The sequence below is a fragment of the Danio rerio genome, chromosome 8 (assembly GCF_049306965.1).
Source record: "Danio rerio strain Tuebingen ecotype United States chromosome 8, GRCz12tu, whole genome shotgun sequence".
NCBI classification, from domain to species: Eukaryota; Metazoa; Chordata; class Actinopteri; order Cypriniformes; family Danionidae; genus Danio; species Danio rerio.
The window spans coordinates 24,042,501-24,069,874 of NC_133183.1; the positions used below are offsets into that span (position 1 = coordinate 24,042,501).

Sequence of the window (27,374 nt, forward strand, 5' to 3'; positions counted from 1 at the left end):
CAACTGCGTGTGTGCTGAGACTGTTCTAGATAGACTAAAGAGGCGCATTTGTGTCATTTCATTAGACGGGGCTAATCCTGAGGGTGTTAAGATTGAACCAGAGCCCTGAGCAAAGAAGCGCCAGGATGGGGGACCGGCCGGATGAATCAAGCCTGATTGGATTGCTTCTGTGCTTGCTGCCTGAAACCTGAGAGTCCCTTTTATTCTGCCCCACAATCTCTCCCCACCCCAAAATGTTTATTTACTGAGGCTGTCTGGTCAAGGATGGCTGTTTAATTTCCTCAGGGAGAGGCAATGAGAGACATGGCAATACTCGAGAGAGAGAGGGAGTGAGATAAGGGAGGGGAGAAAGCGAAAGAGTGAGAGTGTGACAGAGAGAGTTATCGCTCAGATCCATTCTCAATTAGAAAGAGCTCTAAACAGAAAAGGCAAACTCTCCTCCATCCCTGAGGACTTGGAGTTACAGTAGTTGGGCCTTGTCACAAAAGTTCACTGGACTCCACTGGATGGAGGTCTCAAACTTACTAAATTCTTCAATATAATAGCAAAGCTTAAGTGGAGATATTTTGACGCAACAATGTTGTCATTTGGTGCAGTTATAAATATCATTGAAGTTCATTACTTACAAAATGCACAGTACATTCAAAATGACGAATATGGCATTTTGGGCCAATTTACTCTTGGTTTTCTCTGATCAGACAGTTATCTGATTTGTTAAAACGCTTTCATTTATATTTCGCCACATAAATGCATCTCAGCTAAACGATCTGATCATCAAATCCTACGCTATTGACCTTGTTCTTCAATGTGGGTGTGCGCTCATTTTTGCCATTGTTTTAGAACTTCCGATTCAGTTGCCTATGGGAGAAATGGCTAGGAATAATAAACGGCAGAAAACGGTCAAACAACTTGCATCACTATACAAACAAAGTAGAATAATATAATAAGAAGTTATCAGTTTGCAACATCAAGTAGCAAAACGAGCTGTTTTTAATGGAAGTGAATGAGACCGGAAATCTCGAGCCAAAAAGATTCAAATGGCTGCGTCCGCCCTTATGCAAATGTAACTAGGTTGACTTAACTAAAGCATGAGATACACCATATTTCATTTCATTATTATTACTATTATTTTTATAGAAACGTATGCTATACAGTACATATTATTCTGCATACAAATGATTTCATATAGGCTCTGTGATTATTGTCATTCATTCATTCATTTATTTTCTTTTTGGGTTAGTCTCTTTATTAATCTGGGGTCGCCACAGCGAAATGAACCGCCAACTTATCCAGCATTTTTTTTTTTGGGAAACATCCATACACACTCATTCACACTCATACACTATGGACAATTTAACCTACCCAATTCACCTGTACTGCATGTCTTTGGACGATGGGGGAAACCAGGGCACCTGGAGGAAACCCACACGAACGCAGAGAGAACATGCAAACTCCACACAGAAACACCAACTGACCCAGCTGAGGCTCAAACAAGCTACCTTTTTGCTGTGAGGTGACAGCACTACCTACTGCATCACTGCATCACTGATTACTGTCATTATAAGATAAATTCAAGCCATCTTTCAAAACTGTAATTGATTTGATTGTTGAAATGTGTATATGTGTATATGTTCCATGCAAGCTGAAGCTGATCAGTCAGTTCTTGTCACATGACTCGTGGTGCACTCCTGGAATTTATTCAACTGTGTGGGTCTGGAGGGGGTGAGCGCGTCACGTCGCTTGTGTGCACCTCCATTGGAAAAAACAAACTTGTGCAAACTCTAGAAAATCTGCGATATGCGAAAAGGCCACCGTTTTTTGCGATCTCCAGCAGTTGATCTTCTTCTTGCAACCAAAACATGGTGGATTCACCTGATTTGTTGACAAATGGGCTGCGGATCCATTCGCTGGGCCTTTTCTCCTTAGCAAAGAAACTTTTCAAAGATGGCCGTTTCTAACTTATTTTTCTGCTTGTGTGTTAAATTTTGGTGCTCAAGTGACCACAATGCAATCAAAATAAAAGATAGTTTAGACTCAGATAATAAATAAAACAGAACTAATTAAGGATTTCTTGTGCTGTCTGGTACCAGTTGATCCATGGACCGGTACAGCCCAGTGATTGAGGACCACTGATCTATGGCATTGCATTGCATGTTGCATTAGTGCATTATATGTGAGTGCTATATAGAATATAACATGCACACACTTTTGTTTGTTTACATTTTAGTAGATATAAAATTAACAAAAGTAGTTTCAACAAAGATACATTTGGACATGTCCATTTTCATTTGTAATGTGTCACAGACCACCTCCTGAAGTGGTTTGAGCAAATGGATTCCTAATGCATTTAGGGGAGCATTTACACTTGCCCTTTTCACAATCGGATAGCCAATCTGAAAAAATGAATGAAATGACCAGTTAAACCACCCCCTAGATACCTGCCAAAATAACATTATGATCACCTGCCAAATAATATGCTGTTGGTCCTCAATGTGCAGCAAAAACAATGCGAACCAACTGGGACACTGACTCTACAAGAACCCTGAAGGTGTCCTGTTTATCCGGCTCCTGGACATTACCAGCAGACCTTTCAAGCCTAGTATCCACCAAGGCACAGTGGATCAAACATGCTGGTCCAGCACATCCCACAGATGCTCATTTGGACTGAGATGTGGGGTATTTGGAGGCCGGAGCAACACCTTGAACTCCTCAACATGTTCTCCTAACCATTCCTGGACAATGTGTGCAGCTTGGCAGGCTGCAGCAGTGTTTAGGCAGGTAGTATCTGACAAATGTATGCCCGCATCATGGACACAAGGTTTCCCAGCAGAACACTGTCCAGAGCTTTTGACTGTGGACAGGGGTCATCATAGGTACTGTGAGCAATTGGTGCAATGCACTGTGTATTGTGACACATTTCTCCCATCCCCATCATTAAAACTTTGTGTGCTTTGTGCCACAATAGAACTTTGAGGCAGTTTAACCTTCAATGTATTTGTACAGTGAGCTTTAGGCTTCCAACATTCTGCCATTGGTTTGTGGTTTGTCCGTCCTTAAGGCTTATTTATACTTTTGCCTGGCTGTGCAGCGCAAGCCTCCACTCCAGGAGTTGTGAAGGCTATAATACCTCACATGCTTAACATTGTACTATTATTTGTAACAACAATGAGCAACTCGGAAAAACTGTCATGATGAAAGATTAGTAAAAATGAATGAAGGAATGAATGAATGAATGAATGAATTTAACTACACAGTGTATATATAAAATAAATAAGTTGTGGATAATTTTGGAGGACAGTCATGAAAATGTTTGCTTTTAGTATAGTTGGTAAAATGGTGACTTAGGTTACATTTTATATATACCAGCTAACTGCATGATTAATGAAAAAAAAATGTATACAATATAAATTAGGGATGCAACGATTAACTGATTTCACTGTTAACTGAACTTTAATTCATCACGGTTAATTAATCGTGAAGGCTTCTCAACACTGTGTTTCTGCATGGAACAAAACTACTGCAACTAAACAAAGCTATGCCAACTGTGCAATAGTTAAGTTCAGAGCTTGTACACCAAGGCTAATATGCATGCACACTGGATTAACTGTGGCTGATGCTATAAACTAAAGGCCGTTCACATACTGCGTCATTTGCCCATGCAAGTTGGTTATTTCTAATGGAGGCATGCGGTTACTTGCACATATTGGGTGTAACGCACTCGCGCTTTCCAGACACATCTAGTTGAAAGAATGCCGAGAGCGCACCGCAAGTCACATGACAAAAACTATTTTGTAATATAGTTTATAAAAAGTGCCTTTCAGACAGAGGTTCAGCAGCCATGACTATATTTGATATTAGCTAATATGTAGCTTAAATTCACATAAGACAAATAATTTTATTTAATAATATTAATATTTTATAATACATACAATTATATTAATATTTAATTAGTTTATTTATTTGTTGTTCTGTCATTTATTTTGAGTGTAAAATTATTATTTATTTTTAAATGTCCAAAACTTTTTTAACTTATTTTCCAGAGTCCAAAAAAAAAAATTTGACTATTCTTTGTTTTTTTAATTATTATTATGCGCTGTATTAATTAATTACTGAGTAGCAATATGAGGAGTAATATAAAGAGTTTTCATGTGACTAGTAATACTAAACTAGTAGTGTTTTGAAATTAATGAATGCATAATAATCATGATAACCGTGAACCTGTGACAAAGGTACAACCAAAATCTGCAATCGTTGCATTTCTAATATATAAATAAACAATTATTTCCTTAAAAAGCCCTGGACAACCATTGCACTAAATATATGCCTTGTTTTTCCTCAGAGCTTCAAAAGAAACCTCAAGCACTTCACATCAAGCGGTTGTTTTGGATTTCTAGGTGTTGCACATACAAACTCCCCCAGCTCGGCCAGATTCAGCTCCAAAACGTTACAAAAAAAGTGTGCTCACCAACAGCCAAAATGATGTCATGTGCTCCCAAACACAAACTTTCGGATGCGTGGCGTATAAACCAGCCTTTGGACTACCATTGGTAAATTCTCATCACCGATGCCCAAAAGCAACTCTTTCAATTGCAGTAGCTATGTAGAGCCAGTTGTCTTGCCAAAACAGTCTGGCTATTATCAACATTGCAAACACGTGTATGCAGATTGTTTTCAATGACTTAAAGTTTACTTTTATTGTACTGTAATCATTCCTTGTAGAGACACCAACAATATTCACTTCAGCCTTGACTGCTCCATATAGACCCAGTTTCACAGACAAGAATTAGGACAAGTCTAGATTAAACTTGAGTTGTCTTAACTGAAAATAACTAGAAGTGAAATATCTTAAAATACACTGGTCATTGTTTTGATCCAAGATGCACACAAGTATTGTGTTTGTACAAGTAAATTTTTATGAAAGCTGCTTAAAAACATTCACTTAAATAAGGCCTAGCCCTGGCTTAAGCTAAGCCTTGTCTGTGAAACTGAGCCAAAATGTTTACGTCCAAAAACAAAGCCACATCCTAATGTTTCCTACCAAATATACTGCTAGGGAAGAAACAGAAACTTACTAATCACACCCCAACACCCTTCCTGGTCTCTTCTAATAACAACTCATCACATTAGCAGGCTGAAAAAAATTGTTTAACCTCTGTGTTATATTATGATGAACTTGTCATGAAAGCAAAGTAATGGCTACTATATTCATATTGCGTAATACACCAACCTTAGGGTTTATTCGTGCAGTTCCCTAAAGACAAGTCTAGAAAAAATAAATTAATAAAAAACTTTTATTGTCCCTAAATGATGTAAGGCCATCCCCAAAATCCTGGCTGGAATTTTCACGCATACCAAGGTGAGAGCCGGGGGTCTAAAAACGAAATACCATGCTCTATATTTCAGAGTGGGTTGATCAATCTAATGTAACTTCTTCCCACACATTTCAACAGCTGGAAGTGAATCTGTGCCTGCAGACTGCAGGTAAACACAAGTAAACAGTCTGGTCCTCAAAATTATTTTTGGAATCGCTTCATAAGCAAAATTTCTGAAATATAAATTTTGAAGGGCAAAAAAAAAAAGAGATACCATTAAACAAGATATTCACTCTTCATATCGTGTTCACTTGAGTGAAGCCGGGAAAGACATTTTGAGAGGTGCATTATTAGCAAAATTTCTGAAATATAAATTTTGAAGGGCAAAAAAAAAAAGAGATACCATTAAACAAGATATTCACTCTTCATATCGTGTTCACTTGAGTGAAGCCGGGAAAGACATTTTGAGAGGTGCATTATTAGCATATGACTCACCTGCCCATCAACAGCCAGTGGACATGAGAAAACATACTGGAGCTGGAAGACAATGCTGAAATCCACGTCCCTCATCAGCTTCAGCTGCACACCGCCACGAAGAGACAGTCCATCACTGCTGGAGGGAGAAAGAAGAGTGTGAGATCACCGAAATATCAGAGCTCAGCATGGAATCTTGTGTAATGAACCTACACACCCACACTGACCCAAAAACACTAGTCAAGTGACATTCATTAACAGAGGTGTCACAGTTTGCTGTGTTCTGAGATTGGAAAGCACAGCATCAATCCCACATTGCACTGCTAAATACAGCCATATACAGGATTCCCATTAGTTTTTGAGCTGCTTATTGTTAAAAGTATCTGAAAAAAATTTTTTTTCATTGTTATTTTTAATAATATAATATAATATAATATAATATAAAATATAAAATATATAATATAATATAATATAATATAATATAATATATGTATTTTTATTTTTATTATAAAGAGTTAATTTATACATTTAATTGATAAACAATAGTGTAATATGTGAAGCAAAAGAAAAACGCTAAAATAGTTTTCAAGTTTTTTCAGACTTTTGTTTGATGTTTTATTTATACATTGTAAAACACATTACAAAAATATGCAAAAAGGACAGCATAAACATAACAATAAGCACTCACTGAAGAATATTTAGAGCAAAAAAAATAATAGTAAATAAATATTCAAATATATAATTATAAATATAGAAATAAATAATTTCAACAATTACACAATTCAGATTTTTTACAGACATTTAATATAATGTAATGCAATATGATTTAACATTCATTCTCTAATATATATATTTATTTTTTCATTTTTAATTTTATTAATTTACATAAATGATTTTAAAGTTTCATCATTGATATTCATATATAAATATACTATATAATATTTGATAATTTATGATATATTACAGTTTTTACAAAAATACTAGGCTTCTGTGTTTTCAACAATTATAATGATTTTTATTAGCAAAAATAAATAGGAATTAGATATCAAAATATAAAACAATTAAATAATAACAGATCAAATGCAGCCTTGGTAAGCATTACAGACTTTCTTCAAAACACCTTTAAAAAAATTGCCAGACTTGCGTTTTTGAATGGAAGTATATGTAATTATTAAAACTCTAATAAATCTGATGCTAGAGTACATAGACAGCAGGTCTGCCACATTCATTTTCTAAATGGGCTTTGGAAATGCACACAAAGCTAAACGAGAAAGAACACAAAGTTTCAAGATAGAAGTTGTCGCTCTTAAATCGTGTGCACCTATTATCATGCTAACATCGTGTGCTGCTGTAATAATTACAATTATTTTTTATAATGACTTTCTTTGTTTTGTTTTTGCTATGACAGAGTCTTTAGTCATCATGTTTTTGCCTTTAAAGCTTGATTCAAGCCAATTAGAATATTACAGCTTTTTACATAAGCAAGCACAGAAAAAAAGATAAATCCACAGCACAGTACAAAAAAATTCAAACTGCAAAATTAAGTTGCTATCACTTTTACCAAAAATTATATGAAAAAAAGCTATGAAATTAAACCCCATCTCCCAAAAAAGTTAGTTCAGACAGTATTACTACAAGGTGTTGAAATTCCAGGCACGTGTTTCATGTCAAACTCTCATCTAGAAACTGGCAGGCAGGCGTCAGATCGTTTGCATCATTCCTGACTGGTTTTCACACACTCTCATAGACGCCTTTGCTGCCGTCACCCCAGCAGTGTTGTCGGGAACGTGCAGCACAAGTTTTTTTAGAGCTAACATCTCCATAATTACATCCAATTTCTCCCTCTTATAAAGGGCAGAATGCGATGCTCCACTCTTCTCAGACACCTAATTTCTCTCATTGGGTAATTATAGATTTCGTTTTCTCACCGCAAACGAATGATGCTTGTGACTTGTTCTGTAAGATCTTACATGGCAGTGACTCCAGCAGATGGAGAGAAGCGGGCATCGACAATCAAACTGAACTTGCAGAGCTTATCTATGTTTTAATTAAACAAAGAGCGGGAAATCTTAATTTAGAATGTGGGACAGTTTTTTAATACTTTCTGGGGAGGAAAAAAGGACGCTTTTAAAATATTTAACATCCAGAGAGAAATTGTAAATCACCCTAAAAATCCATTTTTGATAAGGACTGTGTTGAATAAGAGATGGAAGTGAGATGAAAAGCAAGGAGGTGCGGTGAGGATACAGGGGTCTGCTGGATAAGCACTAGGGAGAAGAACCGGTGTGAGTCTGAGAGTTAAAAGTCAGTGAAACAGTGCAGATGGAGAATTATAGAGTAGATCATGGAGAGACACTGGAACTCTCTGACAAAAGAGTGTTTACTTAAAAAAATTATAATATTCAGCACATTTATGCACACTTATATTGTTTTAAAACTGAAGTGCTTTTGGTCTCGTTTGGGATAAAAATTAAGAGGTTTTGAAAAATCTCAATCCTGGAGCCTGTTTTAGTAAAGATGGTTCAACCCATTCTCAGTTTCTATTTACAGTTTTTTTATGAGGTTTAACCAACAATATATCGACCCTTTTAACAACACTGTTAGGACACATTTAATGGTCATCAGGATCTTACATCTGGGGCTGTGCGCTTCATTTGATTTGAACATAATGCAGCGTACCTAAACAGAGTACGAGAACAGGAGACGTATTTCCTGTATTACATTACATTTGAGATGTATTTCCTGTATTACATGTTGAATTTCCATAGCTTCCAATAATCTAAAAAGGTCCACACATTGATAAACTATGTTATAGCAGCCGTTTTAACATTAAGATAAATTAAATTGCCTCTTGTTACAGTTATAAAATAGTTCGGTAACAAGCAGGAAATGTTTATGGGCTAGTGACATAGCCACATTAAAATGGTCCATACGAGTGGTGCTCAACCCTGATCCTGGAGATAGACCTTCCTACAAAGTTCAGCTCCAACCCTGATCAAACTCACCTGAACCAATTAATTAGGACCTGAACAGCACTTGATAATTACAGGCAGGTGTGTTTGATATGGGTTGCAACTGAAATCTGCAGGAAGGTAGATCTCCAGGTACAGGGTTGGTCACGCCTGGTCTATACAGTGATGGGTGTGTTCAGCACATTAGGATTTGGTGCCAAAAAAAGTCAACAACTTTGGTCTGGAATTACTTTGGATAGAGGAAGGTTGATGTATCTCAGAACCAGATAATTTGTAAGTGCAAATACTTTGCATTTAGAAGCATGTGGAAAGCCTGAGGTAAGGTAAGGTAAAACTTTATTGACCCAGTTATGGAAATTTGTCCTGGGCTCTTGCCCTCAGCTGCAGTCATCACAAACATGGAAAAACAATACAACACACAAAAAGCCATTAAGTATTTCAATAAAAAAATCTAACTCACTTTCAGTCTAAGCCACCCCTATTATTTAATAGCTAATGATCATTTGATAAAAGGAATTCTTATATCTGTTTAATCTACAGCAAGGTACGTCGCTTTCTTTAGCATAGCTTTTTTTAACATGGTTTGTAGTCGTGCTCCTGTGTCGTTGTTAGGCGACCATCAACCGTTTTCTTAAAGGATGAGAAACTAACAAAACATTGCTGCAGTTCTGATACAAGTTTTATTTATGGATTGAATTACTGTAAAAAGCAGTGGATGCCCTTCCAGCTGCAACCCAGTACTAGAAAACACTGAAACAATCTTATTCACACACATACACTAAGGAGAATGTAGTTTACACAATTCACCTATAGCGCATGTCTTTGGACTTGAGGGGGAAACCGGAGCACCCGGAGGAAACCCATGTCAACATGGGCAGAAAATGCAAACCCACCCAGCCGAGGCTTGAACCAGTGACCTTGCTGTGAGGCAACAGCGCTACCAACTGCGCCCTGTGCCGCCATTAACATACTCAGAGTTAACACATAATTTCCTTTCTGAAACGGGCCCATTATGTGTTTACAATGAACACTGCACTTACTGGACAAAAATGACTAAATCTAATAATAAATCAGATTTATATACATCAAAATATTAAAGTAGCATTAATAAAATAGCTAAATATGGGTCAGGAACTCAGCAGGTTTATGAATCGAAATGTGAGACTTTTAAAGATCTTCTGAAGAACAAGCAAAGAAAACATGAAGAGTTTAAAGGGATTGTAGTATGTTCTCTAAATCTAAACTAACAGGGAGCAGACCATAAGTTGAATAAGCAAAACTTCAAAGTTTAAATTATAGCTTTGAAGTGATCTCCATTACTTTTTCCTTCATTTTACTATTTATCATCATTAAAAAAGTTAAGTAAGTTATTAAGAATTTTATACACAACTGTTTATTTCTCTCTTAATTTTGTTTTGTTTGTAATTTTGTCCTTAATTTCTCAGACAGCTAGATTAAATTTCTTTATTTTGCATCTAAGAAAATGTTTCTTTTTTTTAGCAATGCTTAGATGTTTGCAATGAAAAAAAAAAAATCTAAAGAATACATTAATATTTTGCAATGGATGTAACATTTAATGAATTTAAAACTATAATTAAAGACCCTAACAAGAAAAAAAGACATTGAGTTGTTTGCATACACAGAGATTAGTTCTTTTCTGAAGAAGAAAATAATAATTTAACTCAGTAATGATGCATTAATTTATATAAAATGCCAGTTTCACATGTTTGCAACACTGACAATAAGGTTAAATAAGGTTTGTAAAGGATCATTAGACACTAAAGTCATGGATTCTGAAAATAAAGGTAATAATATATACAATGATTTATTAACACTGGCCTGCTTCACATATGCTGGCAAAACATTATGTGCACACCTCTTGATTACTGTGATTTATGTCCATTTTGGTGGCTGACAGGGCCTGGTCATTGTTTTATTGTGTGAGGAAAAGCAAAATCAACATCCCTCAAAAATATATTTTGAGATCCTTTTAAAGAAAATCAATGCAAGTTTGAAAGAACATAGGGGAAATAAATGGATTATGAGAACATCCAATACAAGCCAGGGGAACGCAAATCAATAAATGATCTCTTTATAGACAGCAGCATGTGAATTCTGACTATTATAATTGAATGCAGCTGCAAAGACAAACAGATCATTAGAGATCCAGGACGTTGAAGTGTGCAATATTTCTGAGAATTATAGGAAATGACTGTGCCAGATGGACAGACTACGCACCTGAGTTTGTCTGTGGAGGTCTGCCTGAAGCTGGATCCACGAGCCTTGGCTGCTTCAGTTCCTCCAGAATCACGTTCCAGCACCAAAACTTGAGGCTTCTCCACCCAACCCCAGCCATTATGAACCCCAACCAGCAGCCTGCGCTCCTGCACCACAACTGACCTTCCTTCTGCACCCCTATTCTGTGGAGAAAAACACACGTTATGAGTATAACGCAATACAAGTAACATAAGTTACGTAATCAAACTACTTTTTTCAAGTAATGTTTATTTTATTACTGATTGATGATTGTGATTACAGATTCGCAACACTCTGGCCAATCAGCGGAGTTCAAGGACCTGCTCAACAGGGCTCACATGTTAGTGGAACAAATAAAGATTTAAAAATTACAGCACCCATTGGTACTTTTTTGGTTTATTTAGGGCCTAATCACACTATGCTATCCGAACCATGCCAAAGCCCATTTCCCGGATCGTTTGAGAAGTGTGAGTGGTCTGAGCATGGTTCACTTGGGCTTTGGCGTGGTGCGCTTGTGTGTGAGTGCAAAACGTACCTGAGTCCGAAACTGAAAGCGAGACGTGACTTTTAAGGGACTGTTTGATACGGATTTATTAATTATTCCTACTGTTCAATGAATGAAATCTCTCAGTCTATTAAAGACGGTTCAAGGCAACTGTACATAGTGTAAGTTCAGCCTTAGTTCACATTACGACTGCACAATATATTGTTTCAGCATCCATTTCACAATGTGTGAATCACCAAAAACCACATTTCTAAATGTGATTTATGGAGCCATCACAAAGTTCAACCCTGATAGAGTGAAAGATTTTCAAGATATCTAGCGAATTTAAACCAAGAAATTCTAAAGTTTACAGATTTAACCAAGATTATTATCATTTTATTATTTATACCGTGGGCGACGCAGTGGCACAGTAGGTAGTGCTGTCGCCTCACAGCAAGAAGGTTGCTGGGTCGATCCTCGGCTAAGTTGGCGTTTCTGTGTGGAGTTTGCATGTTCTCCCTGCGTTTGCATGGGTTTCCTTCCGGGTACTCCGGTTTCCCCCACAGTCCAAAGACATGCAGTACAGGTGAATTGAATAAGCTAAATTGTCCGTAGTGTATGAGTGTGTGTGTGTAAATGTGTGTGGATGTTTTCCAGAGATGGGTTGCAGCTGGAAGGGCATCCACTGCGTAAAAATGTGCTAGATAAGTTGGCAGTTCATTCCGCTGTGGCAACCCTGGATTAATAAAGGGACTACGCCGACAAGAAAATGAATGAATGAATGCGTTATTTATACCAAAAAGACAATTCAGTGTTATTTTACATTTGATTAATATTGTTTATGTTCTTAAATACCGTTGGACTTTATAGAAAACCATAAAACACTATGCTTGCAAAATGTTTATTGTGTTTTATGCAGATGTAGGAATTATTTCCAAGTAGAGTAATTTAGGTTATCCTATGTGAATTTATGTTTATACCGAAATGTATTTCGCAGAAAAACAAAATATGACAATGTATGTTTTTATCAATATTGAGTAGCGCTACTTCACATATCACTTTTTGTGTACATTTGTCAGTCCAACCCAGATGACGAAAAGACGCTCAAAAGTAATGTAGCACATAATGTGTGAGCCTTCATTGTGAGAATAACCAAAAATACAGTACATTGTTAATATGATGATTTTTACAATTTTACAATATTTGGTAAAGTTCATCTTCCATCAAGACATGTTTTTTTCTTCCATAAATTTATACAAATTGAACTTTTGGTTAGTAATATTGCTAATAAATTAATTTGCACAACTTTATAATGATGTTCTCCATTTTTTATTTCGTCCATTACTATATTGATAATTACTGTTGAGTTGTCTTTATTGTGTTGGATATATTATTTTCTGTATTGTTTAGATATTTAATTAAGTCATGTGACACTGAGTATTCAAATAATATATATATATATATATATATATATATAAATATATATATATATATATATATATATATATATATATATATATATATATATATATATATATATATATATATATATATATATATATATATATATATATATACATACATATATATATATATAATAGCCATGTTAAAACGGGCTTTTTCATTTTTTTTACTTCTCAAGTGCCCTTAACTTATGATTTTGTTGTTTATTTTTATGAATCCTTTATTCCCTAAACTAAAGCATTTTTTGTTTGTTTTCTGTGTTTTGTTTTTTATAACCCTCAGATTTCAAAATTCAGCCAAATATTGTCCTATCCAAACAACTATGCATCAGTGGAAATTAATTTATTCAGCTTTCAAATGATGTCTAAATGTACAAATATTTAGAATGGTTTTGTGGTCCAGGGTCATGTCTATTTAGTTTTTTTAGGAAGAAATACAAAATTTTAATGCATTACATTTAACAGTAACCTTCCGCAACACTGCACGTGATGAGAATTCACAAGCCATTCTGATTAGGATGGACATTTCTGCATGATTACAGGAACGTGTGTTTGTGTACACATACACGTGAGAGGAATTCCATGTATGTTTTGCCAAAGAGAAGAGAGTGTTTGGCTGGGCCTGTTACCATTTAATCCTCAGAGGAGAAATGAGAAAGGAACGTGTGGATTGCGTTTGAAAGCTGCACAGTTCCGACTCCTCTGTGCTGGAGAGCGAGAGAGACATGTAAGCTCTATTGATCCGTTCTATCCTTGAGACTGAATCTGAATGGCATTTCTCTGGTAAGCAGAGAGAGTTTAGAACTTGCAGGGGGGAAAGATACAGAGAAGGAATTGAACTGGCTCAAGGCAAAGAAAGGCATGTGGCAAATATGTTGAGATTAATTATATTTCCACTGACTTTTTTTCTTTTTTTTTTTTTTTTGCAATAGGTTCTGAGATGATAGAATGTTATAAATTGGCATTAACAAAGACTCTTCTGTCAGATGTTGTGACCACAGTCAAATTTCTTTACTATAAAATCTAGTTCCCTACATAGTTTAGCATGGTTCAAATGTTTAAGGTCTTTTTTTAAGGTATTTTTTTTTAAAGATCATGCTCACTATGATTAAAATATTGTAACACAACAATATTATGAAATATTTACATATATATTTAAGGGTAATTGATTTTTGTGATGTCAAAGCAAATTTTCAGCATCATAACTCCAGTGTTTAGTGTCACTGATGAAGTAGTCATGATCCTTTGGAAATCTTTGAACTATATGCTGGACTGAAGCTCAAGGAATATTGTTCAACAAAGTTTTAAAAGAGGGAAAATGTCATTTTGATTTAGTTCGATAAACCATTCAGTTGACTTATAAGTCAAAAATGACCATTTTAACATTTTCTATTTTCACATTTTAATGAAGCTTGTACACATTTAGGATACAACAGTTGTCCTTCGGATCAATTTTGACCAGCCAGCTTTAAAATCATTTTCTTACACCACAAACAAACACAAAATAAGAATCTGCTGCTTTAAGTTTTAAGAATACCATTTTGCTAAAAACTTTTTTGATTGGGACAAAATTTAGTTGCTTTGTTTTAAAGGTTTAGTGAAGGCAGTCATTTTTTACCAAAAGGGTAAACGATGTATGCAGAATTATAATGGTGCTTTCACATTTGAAGATCCATCGTTTTATTACGAAACAGGTAATAAAATCATTCTAATGTTGCTTTTTTGTTCTTGGTGCAGTTCACTTTCACACAGCAATGTTTCTAAACAGGCTAACATTGTCATATGTGAGTAAACACTGTTCACATTAATCAAAGTTCCACGGTTTATTTTCCGGGATACCCCTCAGCTATCATTCAATCATTCCCTTCATCAGGGGTCGCCACAGCGGAATGAGCCACCAACTTATCCAGCATATGTTTTACCCTTCCAGCTGCAACCCAGCACTGGGAAACACCCATAAACTCTCACATTCACACACATACACTATGAACAATTAAGCTTACCCAATTCACCTGTAGCGCATGCCGTTGGAGTGTGGGGGAAACCAGAGCCAACATGAGGAGAACATGCAAACTCCACACAGAAATGTCAACTGACCCAGCTGGGGCTCGGACCAGCAACCTTCTTTCTGTGAGGCAACAGTGGCAGTGAGCGATTACACATTATAAGCGAAAAGGTGCACTTTTAATTTTAAATGGTGAAACCCACAGACATAGTCACCAAATATGAACCAGAGTTTGTTTCAACCAAGCCAAGACCACCTCGTTCAGGCGATCTCAGACCAATTGTTTTGTACAGAGCGATTGCAGTGTTCACATATGCCCAAATGAACTGAGCTATGGAGCAAACACGGCAGATTCCAAAACAAAAATCTGTGAAACTACCCTAAGACACCTAAATAGACAGAATCTATTCAAATTGAAATGTGTTTTAACATTAAAATGTCTTCACTGACACATCTGAAACGTTTAATGTTTCCTTGCTAAATAAAAGTTATTTCTTTCTTTAAAAACACTGTAATATAGATAAACTGTGAGACATGACAGAGGCTTTTGTAAGTAATTGTGGTATGGGGAAACTGTTTCTTCCTAAATGGCAAACAATTTACAGTATAATTGAAAGCAATTAAATCACAATTAGGGCAGTGTTTCTTAATCCCGATCATGGAGGAACACAGCACTCTTCATTTTGGATGTCACCCCTGCATTATCACCTTTATACACCCAGTTTTAATGTTGAAGCCTCTACTGATGAGCTGATTATGTAAATAAGGTGTGTTAAATAAAAGGGGCATCCACAATAGAGAACCACTGAAACAGGCCTCCAAATTGGGTCTCAGTTAGTGTGACAGCATTAAACGTAGACAAATAAACAGATTATTTCACAGTAATTAACTTAAAAACAGCACTATTTACGTAAATGTTTATGTTTGTTTTGTTTTGTGCAGGGACTCATTTAAATAAATTGTTGGAACAAACTGATTCTCTAAAATAAACAATGCTGGAGAACTGCCACAGCTGTTTAAAACAAAATGTGATGGACATTTTAACAAAACAACAGTAATAAAGCAGTTTTCCCATGGCTGGTATTATGATTGTATGGCATGAATAACCTTTAAAACACATGGATCACAAAAATGATTATTCGTAGTGGATTTTTTCCGATAAGTTCAAAAATAAGCTGCAATGGCAACAAACTAAATTTTTGAGGGGGAAAAAAAATCCCAAATAATTCTGGGCTCAGAGTCAGACCGTGGGAGCTTTGAAATCCTAACAGATTATAAAAGATTCACAGACTTTCTTCCCTCAAATCCCAAACATGCACACACTACAATATTTTTAAAACAGAATTGGCTTTTTTTTATTACACATGATAGTATTTAGTAGGCGAAGCACATCATTTGATCTCCTGCAGGAGATTGTCAATGAAGTATCAACAGGTAATATTTACATTTAGCTATCTAACCACTTTCTACACTCAACAGGTACAGTATGTTCAAAACACAGGTTTCACCACAGCACTTTGTTCTTTTTTTCTATGATTGTACATTTTCCAAGTCTCTCATGTTGTTGCCAAAGCACAAGCAGCTTCTCCATCTCCCTCTGTCCAACACACCTGGCTGCAGCTTGTTTTAAAATCCTAAATCTCAACTAAGTTTGATATATTCAGGGCAGCCAAAATGTGTTTATGAGCAGATCAGAAGGTTTAAGATTTCATCTGTAAACATATTACATTGCCAGGTCAAGATTTCAGTTCCAAATAATTTCAGATAATGCATAAAAACCAGCTGGTAGTCCTAAATAAAAATAAACATTTACATGGAATGAATTAATGTATTAAAATTAAATTATTAACATGTATTTTAGTTTGCCTGACTCCACAAGAAAATCACTTCTTTTCTAAACTGAAAGAAGGGATAAAAATAGAAGAGAACAAACTTAAATTAAAGTGTTATTCACAATAAAGAAAATTTTTGGCAAATTAAATTAATGTATTTTATTAAATTTTTTGACACAAATCTGGCTATTTTTGACTGTCTTGTATTTCTTTTTTGCTATTTTGTACTTTCCTTTTGTATTTGATCTGTTTTGTTGTTATAATTTTTTTCTGTGTCTTTGCATAATAAATAAAATATGAAAATAAATTATTCAAAATAAATTAAATTAAATAATTAAATTAAATTAAATTAAATTAAATTAAATTAAATTAAATTAAATTAAATTAAATTAAATTAAATTAAATTAAAGTTTTTTTTAAACACAAATCAGCCTGTTCCTGACTGTCCTGAAATTCTTTTTTTTCCCTTCCTTTTGTATTTGATTTGTTTTGTTTATGTATTTGCATAATTAAAAATGCAAAATAAACAAATAAATAACAATCAATTTAAAGGGAAACTGAAAGCAAAAATGTGTCACTCATTTGCCATCAATCCAAACGAGTTTGCACTTGGCACATTTTGTGTGCTTGGTATTGATTGTAAGTTTGGAATGTACTGTAAGTCACACCATCTTTCAGATAATACAAATTCGGACATATTCTGAAAATCAGTACATATTTAAAAAAAAAAAAAAACACTGAACTGCTGCCACAAAATGTAACTTCAGTTAGTTGTAGTGCTAGAGATGTGACTTCAGATCTGTCTTACCAAAATCAGAAAAGGCTGATAGCTGTAAGCTGTCAGTGTCCCTTCACGTTACTTGACATAAACCATCACAGAGGCTTGTACCCTAGTCTCCAAAAACTGTCACCAGTTGCTAAATATTGGGAGAGCGACTTCCAAGTCCAGTGGCTGTCTGTAAAAGTCAATGTCCAGACATGTTTACAATAACGCATTAGTTAGATGCCAGCCTGCTGCCATTGGAGTGTGAAAACTCTTGGCAGACACCTGGAGTTTGGAAGATGCATCGGCTCTGAAACAGGGTGGCAGGAGCAGTCAGATGTTATTAATTGCAGCATTACAGAGGATCTGTAAAAGAAGGTACGGGACTAACAGCTTTTCTCTCTCACTTCTCCTCGGGGTGAGAGTCGCATCTCTCTGCTCTGCTCTGCTCAGGCCTCCCACTCATCGCTCCTCCAATTAGCATATCAATTGTGTGCAGTGTTTTATATGCAGGCCTACAAGAAGCAGTCCGTGTGTATCCCACTTTACATTGTGAATCACAGAGTATACTGCAGCGACCATCAGAGTACCTCTAAAACCTTTTATCTAAGTGGATGTAATGCAGTTTTTGTGACCGATTCAAGGCTTAATAGGTCAGATATGGTAATTTCCATGAGTTTTGATGGGTTCTTGCTAGTCATGTAGATTTGAATCTTTCTTTTGCTGTTTTTCAATGATAAAAGTTTTGAGTCTTTCAGAAACAATTGTCATCTGCTGTTTAAACACTGTAATGAACATGTGAAATGTAAAATGAACTATAAATAGGTTTGTGTGAGAAAGAGAATGCAATATGGGTTGTTGTTTGATGATAATTCATTCATTCATTTTCCTTCAGCGTAGTCTCTATTATAGAGGTCATCACAGCAGAATGAACCACCAACTATTTCAGCATTTGTTTTATGCAAAAGATGCCCTTCAAGCTGCAACGCAGCATTGGGAGGCACCCAAACACATACAGCAACTTACACCCATACAATTTATTCAATTCACCAATAGCGCATGTCTTTGGACTGTGGGGGAAACCCACACAAACACAGGGAGTACATGCAAACTCCACACAGAAATGCCAACGTTGCCAGGACTCGAATCAGTGACAGTGCTAACCACTAAGTCACCGTGCCACCTGCTTGGTGATCATAAAATAAATAAATAAATAAAATAAAAAAATGGAAAGGATTTAGAATGACATAAGGACAAGTAAACAGTAATTTCTGGGTGGACCATAATTTCTGTTTTCCTTCTAGCTTAAATTTATACTTCTGGGTGCGTGCCTTGTGCACAGTCGTGCATTTATACTTTTGCGTGAAGTTTGTGTTTCTTTGTAGGTGATTTTTTATTTTTGAAAGCTACAAGTAGCTAAAACCGTGCAACACCTTTAATCATAAGGTAAACACAAAACAAAAGTTTCCATCTGCTGCTCCTTCACATGGCTCGACACTTGTAAACAATCTCTCCATCAAGCTCGCGGCTCTCAGCACCGCCCACACTCATTTCCACTACCAAGTCGACCATTAAAAGAGCTTGCGCGATGTGTCGTTGCAACATGTAGTTACATTTATTGAGAGGTGCATGCCAGCGTCGGCGTCAGCCATGGCAAGGGCTAAGTGACTGTGTGGAGGCTGCGCCGGACCATAAACGTACACTTGATGCAGAAGTATAAATCAGCTTTTAGTGTTTAAAGGGTTATCACATTAAATTGTGACAGTACAGATTTCCCAAAAAAGAAAAAAGCTTTAAAAAACTAGATGTGAGATAAAAATTGAGCCAAAAAAACTTGATGGAACATGTTTTGCTGACAGATATGTTGTTTGGACTGATTCGTGTATTTGTTAGATTTTTGAAAATTTAGATTTTTTTTGTTTGAGTTCTGATTAGATTTCCTAAAACATAATTTCTGGTGTTGAAAAAAAATATATATATTTTGAGTGTTTATTTTGAGTGAGCACTCAAATTAAGGGTCTGTGTGTAACCGGTTTATTAAAGGAAGGTTTTCTGATAAAAAAATAAAGAATTTTGAGTAAAACTGCATTGAAACTCATTGACCAAAAAGAAGCGTTACAATTGTTTCCATAAATCTATTTAACTGCTTTTAACGACAATCACCAATATTATATCTCTAACACCAAATAAGCATATTAAAGTCCAATCCCAATTCTATTTTTGTACCCTTCCCCATTCCTCTCGGCCCTTGAAATAGAGTGTAAAGGGGCAGGGCTTCAAAATTTATTTCTAAGAAATGGAACCGCACTACAACACCTGCACACCTCATCGTGATCTCGTGCTTTATATGAGATCGACGATCGCGACTGTAGTTATTCTAGTTGCATTATTTTTTGGTATTTATCTTCAGGAGATCACTGAAGGCAATGATATTATGTTATCATAACGATTCAATGTGGCTATTAGATCATACCAGACTCTGTAAAAAGCTCATTCCCAGCCACTAGACTTTTCTGACAGGGTATCCTAGTGTCATCGAGGGTCAGTATGTTGTGGGAGTCAGGACAGCTATACAGGGGTTGTTATTGGGATTTATAGATAGCAAAATTTTTACGGTTTAGTGGTTTTTTAAAGCATGATGCTAAAACACAAATGCGGTTATGAATGTATTAAAATGTGTTTGCTTGTTGTAAAAATTCGCAATAATTAAAAAAAATCTAATTTGTTTATCTCTTTACTTCCATGTGCAGCCATGCTGATGTTGTAGATGGTGTATTCTGGAAAATTTTCTTACCCTTTGGTTTCAAGTGTGGTCCTGAAAAATCTTTGTTTTGAGGGGCATCTAGCCCTTGCCCTTAACCCTACACCTTTAAGCTATAGAGAATTTGTGACAGAGTTGAGGGGTAGAAATGGGATTGGGCCTTAAGTATTGTATCATGTGACACTGAGCTGAAAATTTTGCTTTTTCACCAGAGGAATAAATTACTTAAAAATAGAAACTGAAATAGAAACTGTTTAGATTGTAATAACATATCACAATGTTAATGTTTTTACTCTTTTTGCCCAAATATGAATTCACAAACAAACAAAAAAAAGATACATAACACTGAATTTAACACAGTAATGTGCAGAGAGCTAACAATAATGTTTACAGAAGTAAAGGTGAGACTTTCACTAGTTTTTATGATCTACCATTGCAAAAAAATATTCAAGATATAGTGAACCTAACAGTTTGAAAAGCCAATCAATGAATTTTCTGTCTTGTTGGTGACAGAGATGTTAGGTACAGGCATTTTTGTTGCCTTTACTTTTGGTTAACATTCTGAAATCACATGTGGGCGTCATGACAAATCTGAAAGTCCAATTATATGGAAGAATACTGTAAAACACTGCTGTGCAACATGCGCAGAGAGACACAGCACTCCAGAGACTCTATATTCAGCAATTATTCATTTCAGCAACGCATGTTTTGACGAACAAAAGAGTTCTCAGTCGAGAGAGATAATTAAGTAATTAAATCACGTAGCGTTGTGCTTGTTTTCAGCAAAAACATGCAACAAAAAAGCCTTCAGGTGATGTGGCCGAGCTCAGCGTTTCAATTGCGTGACTGTGAAAGGTCGATGGGACCGCTTACAGGCTCTGCTCCAAAGACAGCACACATTTATGTGGGAATTAACAATCCCGCTTTGAGGAACACAGGGATTAAAATGTCTGTTACTGGGAAATATATTTTGCCTCCTCGACTTCAGGTTGTGGTTTTATTAACTTTATTATGAATGTAGAAGTGTACAGTTCAAACACAGTTAGCATCTAGCCAGAGGTGTCAAACACAGTAATTATCAAATTACACATTAGCAAATGAGGTGAATTATTCAGCAACAATATTTGAAAATTACGAATGTGCAAACTGTAGCTGCAGTGATGAAAAAAAATAGCTATGTTTGAGCATTCTGTGCTTTTTTAGGGTCAAATTGCTCAATTATTTTGGTTTATTTACTGTAGATGACTTTGATCTGTATTGTGTTCCTATTTCAAAATCAGCACCGTTGTTTCGGAAGTGGCTTTTCAGCTGCCTCAGAGGATGTCAGTGTTGAGATTTGTTAAAATTACCTGTACTAACAATGGAAGCTTGTTTCCAAGGTGAAAAAAGGTAATTGTCACTTTTTATTTTTGTAAAGTCCAAATTATGAACGTTTTTAAATCAAAAGTTTTTGTCTGACACAGGCTCATTTTGAAAATGTACCCCCATATACATTTCTGGAGAATGTGAATTATGTAGCTAGAGCTACACATGGCTTCATGTCATTTCAGTGGACTTGAGACACAGAGAGAAGTTGACCGTGATGATGGGGTTTGTCACTATAAACAATTAAACAAGTAAAAAAAACAGGGTGAGAATGTGTTAAGATCTGAAAACCTGGTGAAAAAAATATGGCTTCTGCGAGGGGTTTTCCTGTTATGGATTGCTTTTGAAAACACTGTCGGTTGGGTTGAAGAAAGGGGGTGGGTGAGGGATCGATCGGTTGTTCAGATGGTCATTCAGTCAGTTAGTTGACAGCGCCCTCTGGTGGATTTATGCAAGAACAACAGACGTGAATGGCACTCGCAAGAGAAATTCGAGATCTGAAAAAGGGTCCACAGCAGCCTCTGGTTGATTCACAAATACAAAAACTGCCCGAGACGTTTTTCCCACTCTCCAGAAATTTATATAAGGGTACGTATCAATAATGAACCTAGGTTGTTTTTTTCCTATAAAATTGTGAATTGATATCTCACATTTAATGATCTCTTTCATTCTCAGTGCTGAAAGTTTATATCTCAATTCTGACTTTTTCTGACAATTCTGACAAGGCTATATTTAACTGACACAGTAATAAAACATAATATTGTGAAAATTATTAATATAATAATTATTATTGTGTAAGTTATTACCACTAACTGATGTATTTTTTATCACGTACCGATTGCACCAGGATCATTCTGATTACGTACTCCTATATACATTTCTGAAAATACGTCCCAGGGCCTGTTTTTTTTTTTGTTTTTTTTTTGCAGTTTTTGTTTTTGTGAATTGCTGTGTACTCTTTTTTTAGATCTCAAATGTCTCTTGTGAGTACCTTTCGCACCTGCTGTTCTCACGTAAATCCACCAGAGGCCGCTGTCGACTGAATGACTTACTGACTGACCAATCGACGATCCCCCCACTCTCCCCTTTACCCAAATCCAACCAATAGTGTACCACATTCTCACCCTGTTATTTACCTATTTATTTCATTTTTTAGCTTGTGTTATTGTATTGCTTTTTGGAACAATTCTTCATCAGATTCAAACCCCATTCTTGCAGTCAACTCCACTCTGCGTCTCAAGTCTGCCGACATACATGGCAAGCTACTGGACAAACCGGTAACAGCAAAAAAGTCGTCCATACGGAAGTAAGAGGTCAGATGGTAAGCGAGAAAATAAATCGCGTCATACTGCCATGTATTGTTCATTTTAAAGGTAAAATGGAACCATACGTAGCTCTGATTATATAATTCGCGATCTCCAGAAATGTATATTGGCCTACGTTTTTAGAATGAGATGATTGAATTTATTCATGGTTGGACCCCAGACTTTTATAGGAGGTCTACATCTCTCTTTTCTTCCATAGTTACATTTCATTTGTCTTAATAAATAAACACTCTTATCTGTGTCACTTTTTTGCATTGAGAACAAATTAGCAAGCAAGATGCTGAGCCACTAACCACACATTGATGAGACAAGTATGTCACCATGGTTTAAATCCCATCAAGTGAGCTTTGTGTGTTTATATATCACTGCCAATTTACTCTCTAGAGAATGTACCAAGCAGCATACACACCAGCTCACTGCAACAAGTTGATAACAATATAATGATGTATAATTAGTGCAGTATGCTTTAACACTGAACCCAACAAACTTTCCACAACAGGCAGAGAGTACAGACTTGAGCAGCGGTCACACTGCACTTGTCGCCCCATACACTTCTATTCATATCCAGATTGGATATAAATGCTTGGAAATGCAAGCTTGTGCAACAAATTGTTGCATGTCACTGCATTTGAAAGTTCAAGTTTGGTGAACTTTGACCTGCGATAAGCCCAATAGAAGATCAAAACTTTACTCCTCTGCTTTTATGGAGCAACTCTTTTTTTTTATCAATGCCGCATCTTGTTTTATCCCACCCCTTTCTTGCATTGTCATATGACAGAATTTTGCATGCTCAAACTCTAATGTGATTGCAGATTTGGGGAGTTTTATGATTTTATTTTATGCATTGGAACATTTCTAATATGCCGATTTGGTGTTAAGGAAACTTTTCTGTTTATTTTCTAAAATTTTATATAAAAGAGCATAATAGTTTTGCAAAAACAAGATTTTCAGGTCTCTTTAATAGAAAAGAGTTCAAACAACAGTTTTTTTTTTAAAACAGAAAACATTTGGAACATTACAACATCGCAATCGGCATACTATCTGTCATAAATATACACTACCTGACAAAAGTCTTGTCGCCTATCCAAGTTTTAGGAACAACAAATAATAACTTGACTTCTAGTTGATCATTTGGTATCAGGAGGGGCTTATATGAAAGGCAAAGGCCTCTAGGTTACGCTTATTTTACGAAAATAAAATATGATCATGCCTTGATTTTTAATTATTTAATTAGTACAGTAAGGTCTGACTTTGCTTAGACAAAATTCTTGTCACTTTACAGAAATAATGTACAGTATAGAATATAAAGTCATGGTATAGTGAAAAAAAAATGAATATTGTGTATGACTCCCATGAGCTTGGAGGACTGCATCCATACACCTGTGCAATGACTCAAATAACTTATTAATAAAGTCATCTGGAATGGCAAAGAAAGCGTTCTTGCAGAACTCCAAGAATTCATCAAGATTCTTCATCTTCAATGCCTCCTCCTTCATCTTACCCCAGACATGCTCAATAATGTTCAAGTCTGATGACGGGGGTTGGCCAATCCTGGAGCACCTTGACCTTTTTTGCTTTCAGGATGTGGAGGTTGATATATAGGAAGTAGTGCTATCCGGCTGAAGAATTTGTATTCTCCTGTGGTTTGTAATGTAATAGGCAGCACAAATGTCTTGATACCTCAGGCTGTTGATGTTGCCATCCACTCTGCAGATCTCTCACATGCCCCCATACTGAATGTAACCTCAAGCCATGCTTTTTCCTTCACCAAACTTGACTGATTTCTGTGAGAATCTTGGATCCATACAAATTCCAATAGGTCTTCTGCAGCATTTGTGATGATTGGGATGCAGTTCAACAGATGATTCATCTGAAAAATCGACCTTCTGCCACTTTTCCAATTGATCAACTAGAAGTCAAGTATTACTTGTTGCTTTTAAAATTGGGATAGACGACAAGACTTTTGTCAACTAGTGTAGTATTCGAAAATAAATTTAGCACATTACAAATCATAGTGTTGAAATTAATATACCAAAGTTACCCTGGTGGTCGACTATTTCTGGAGGAAAAGTGCAGAACCACGTGTTATAAACCATATCTCATGTGAATTCAATTAGAACTACAAATGCTGTTAAAAAGTTTTAAACTACAAGGAAAGCGAACACACTAGGCCGATGGTTAAGTAAAGAGGTTTAATTAAAGAAGTTATTTAAATGATAATGTTGATGTTGAGTCATGGATAATATTTAAATCATGTTTTCGCCATTATAATTCACCTGCTACAACAATGTGAACTTACACAAAGACGTGTTTGGTTATCAACTTCTGAATGCATTTTTTTGCAAACACCTAAAGGAAAAAATTCTCTGCAGATTAACCCACTGCTGCTTCTCCAATATGGTAGGAAATTAAACATGAAAGAAATGTGGATGATATGTTGAGATGATTGACAGGCCACATAACTAAGCAACATAACCGTCCCTTATGAAATAATATGTCCCAAAACATGCATATTCTTCTGTTACAGACGCTTTTTTCCACACAAAAAAAGAGCTGTTAGCATATTGTACAGGCAAATTGGGGTGCAGCAAATGTCTTCACTGACACTTAATTTTTCATTTAAAGATAGTCTAAAAATGTAAATTATTTTGTTATACTAGTTGAAAAGTCTCATCACATCCAGATGATCATCAATAATTAAAGCTGTCTGATTAGATATTCTTTGGAAGCCTCCATGCTCTTCGTGCATTAAAAAAAAGTTGATTATGTCTGTTCAAATTCTAATGTTAAATGCTTCCCATCGGAATGTTGTCTCAACTTTTTAGAAAACTTTCAGTTTCTTTCTCATGTTAACTTTTACTGTTTCAATTTAGCTTTTTACTGATCACTTTATGATACTTTTCTGACACTACGAAGCTAAATAGGCTCAACCCTCATTCATTTCCATTATACAGAAAGTCTAACACAACAAAAAAAGGCGCTCAAGTTTGGAACAACATGAGGGGCGAGTAAATAACGACTGCATTTTTATTTTGAGTGAAACTACCACTTTAAAAAGAAGTGACGAATGGAGAGAAAACCGGAAAAGCGACAGAAAAGCAGAGAAGGATAAAGCGAAAGAGATAAGCGCAGAAAACGAGCCTGTCTACAGCTTATCTTAACACATCGGCTACAAAAATATCTTATTTCTGTTTCATACTCTTGTCCTTTTTTCCCTCTCACTCTCCTTCTTGTCTGCTCTCTTTGCTGTCACAGATTTCGCTTCCTGTGCCCAAAATATGAATATTTTAGAGCTAAGAAGCTTAAAGGGAACAATGAAATGGCCTGAAGTTAAATCATACCCCATTTCCAGCTTTACAGAGCAAAGAGAGCGACTGAGTGAGTGAGAGAAAGAAAGAGAGAGACTGAAGGAGAAGGAAAGCAAGGGAGGAGAAGCTTTTTTGGAGTGATGAATGCAGTACGGTGTATCTCACAGTAACGACAAAGTTCATCCTCATTTATTGGAAATTTCTGGACATCACAGGTCATGCATCAACAAGCCATTTAACAGACAAAGTTGGCAGGACATAAAAAAACTAACAGAGTTGAAGAATATTACCTTGAAATGAAGAAAATGCACAAAAGTTGAGGGTTTAATATATGGTTTTAGCAAAAGTTTAATCTAAGAATCAGTGACTAAGTAATAAAAGTGTCTGTTTTCAGTTTGCATGTTAATGTGGATATCTCAGACTAAAGCATTTCTGTTTGCAAGAACAAGTTTGCAAGGGAAAAAAGAGCTGGCTAAGTCCCCTCGTTCCCAAAGTTCTGTATTTATTTCTTCACTTTTTTGGGGGGGATTGTAGTTTGCAGGGAATAGACGTGCTCCCATTGGCATCACAAGCAGCGAATTCAGGCTCAAACCAAAATGTCTTTGATGTTTTTTTTTGACGGTGGAATCAGAACAGAGGCTTTAAAAATAGAAACAGTTGGATTGAGTCTTCATGAAAGCCTTCAATGCTTTCCAAAAGAACACCACTTATTTAACTCGCGGATGTGCGGGTCGAAGCTAGGACAGCACATTGTTTCAGCATTGATATCACATCGATGGATACCAGTGACCTGCGACTGTATTATGCTTTTAAAAGCATTGAGACATAAGAAATTGTATTGTTTGTAACTTTATTAAGGATGAATTAGATTGAGTTATTATTTTTTTTTGTATTATTCAATTACTGTACCTGGATATTTTAGACTCAGGAAATGATCAAACACTGTTTATTTAAATTGTATATATATATATATATATATATATATTTTTTTTTTTTTTTTTTTTTTATAGTATTTATATATGCTTGTTAGTGGTGTAATGGATCACAAATCTCA

At 35.8% G+C, this 27,374-nt stretch overlaps 1 protein-coding gene across 9 annotated transcripts in view; it reads right to left on the reverse strand.

Moving 5' to 3' along the window:
• nphp4 (nephronophthisis 4) overlaps positions 1–27,374 on the reverse strand; it is a 296,460-nt gene that overhangs the window by 167,095 nt on the left and 101,991 nt on the right. For 5 of the 9 annotated variants that reach the window (XR_012384296.1, XM_073910322.1, XM_068223140.2 and 2 more), the window contains exons 7-8: positions 10,997–11,178; positions 5,808–5,922 (exon numbers count right to left, since the gene is read on the reverse strand). Coding sequence is in view for 8 of the 9 variants with exons in the window: in XM_073910322.1 (XP_073766423.1) it covers positions 5,808–5,922; positions 10,997–11,178 (297 nt within the window). In the remaining variant the exon portion in view is untranslated. Of the gene's footprint in view, positions 1–5,807; positions 5,926–10,996; positions 11,179–27,374 lie in introns of all 9 variants that reach the window. The other 4 variants (XM_073910321.1, XM_068223139.2, XM_073910319.1 and 1 more) reach the window with 1 other exon arrangement.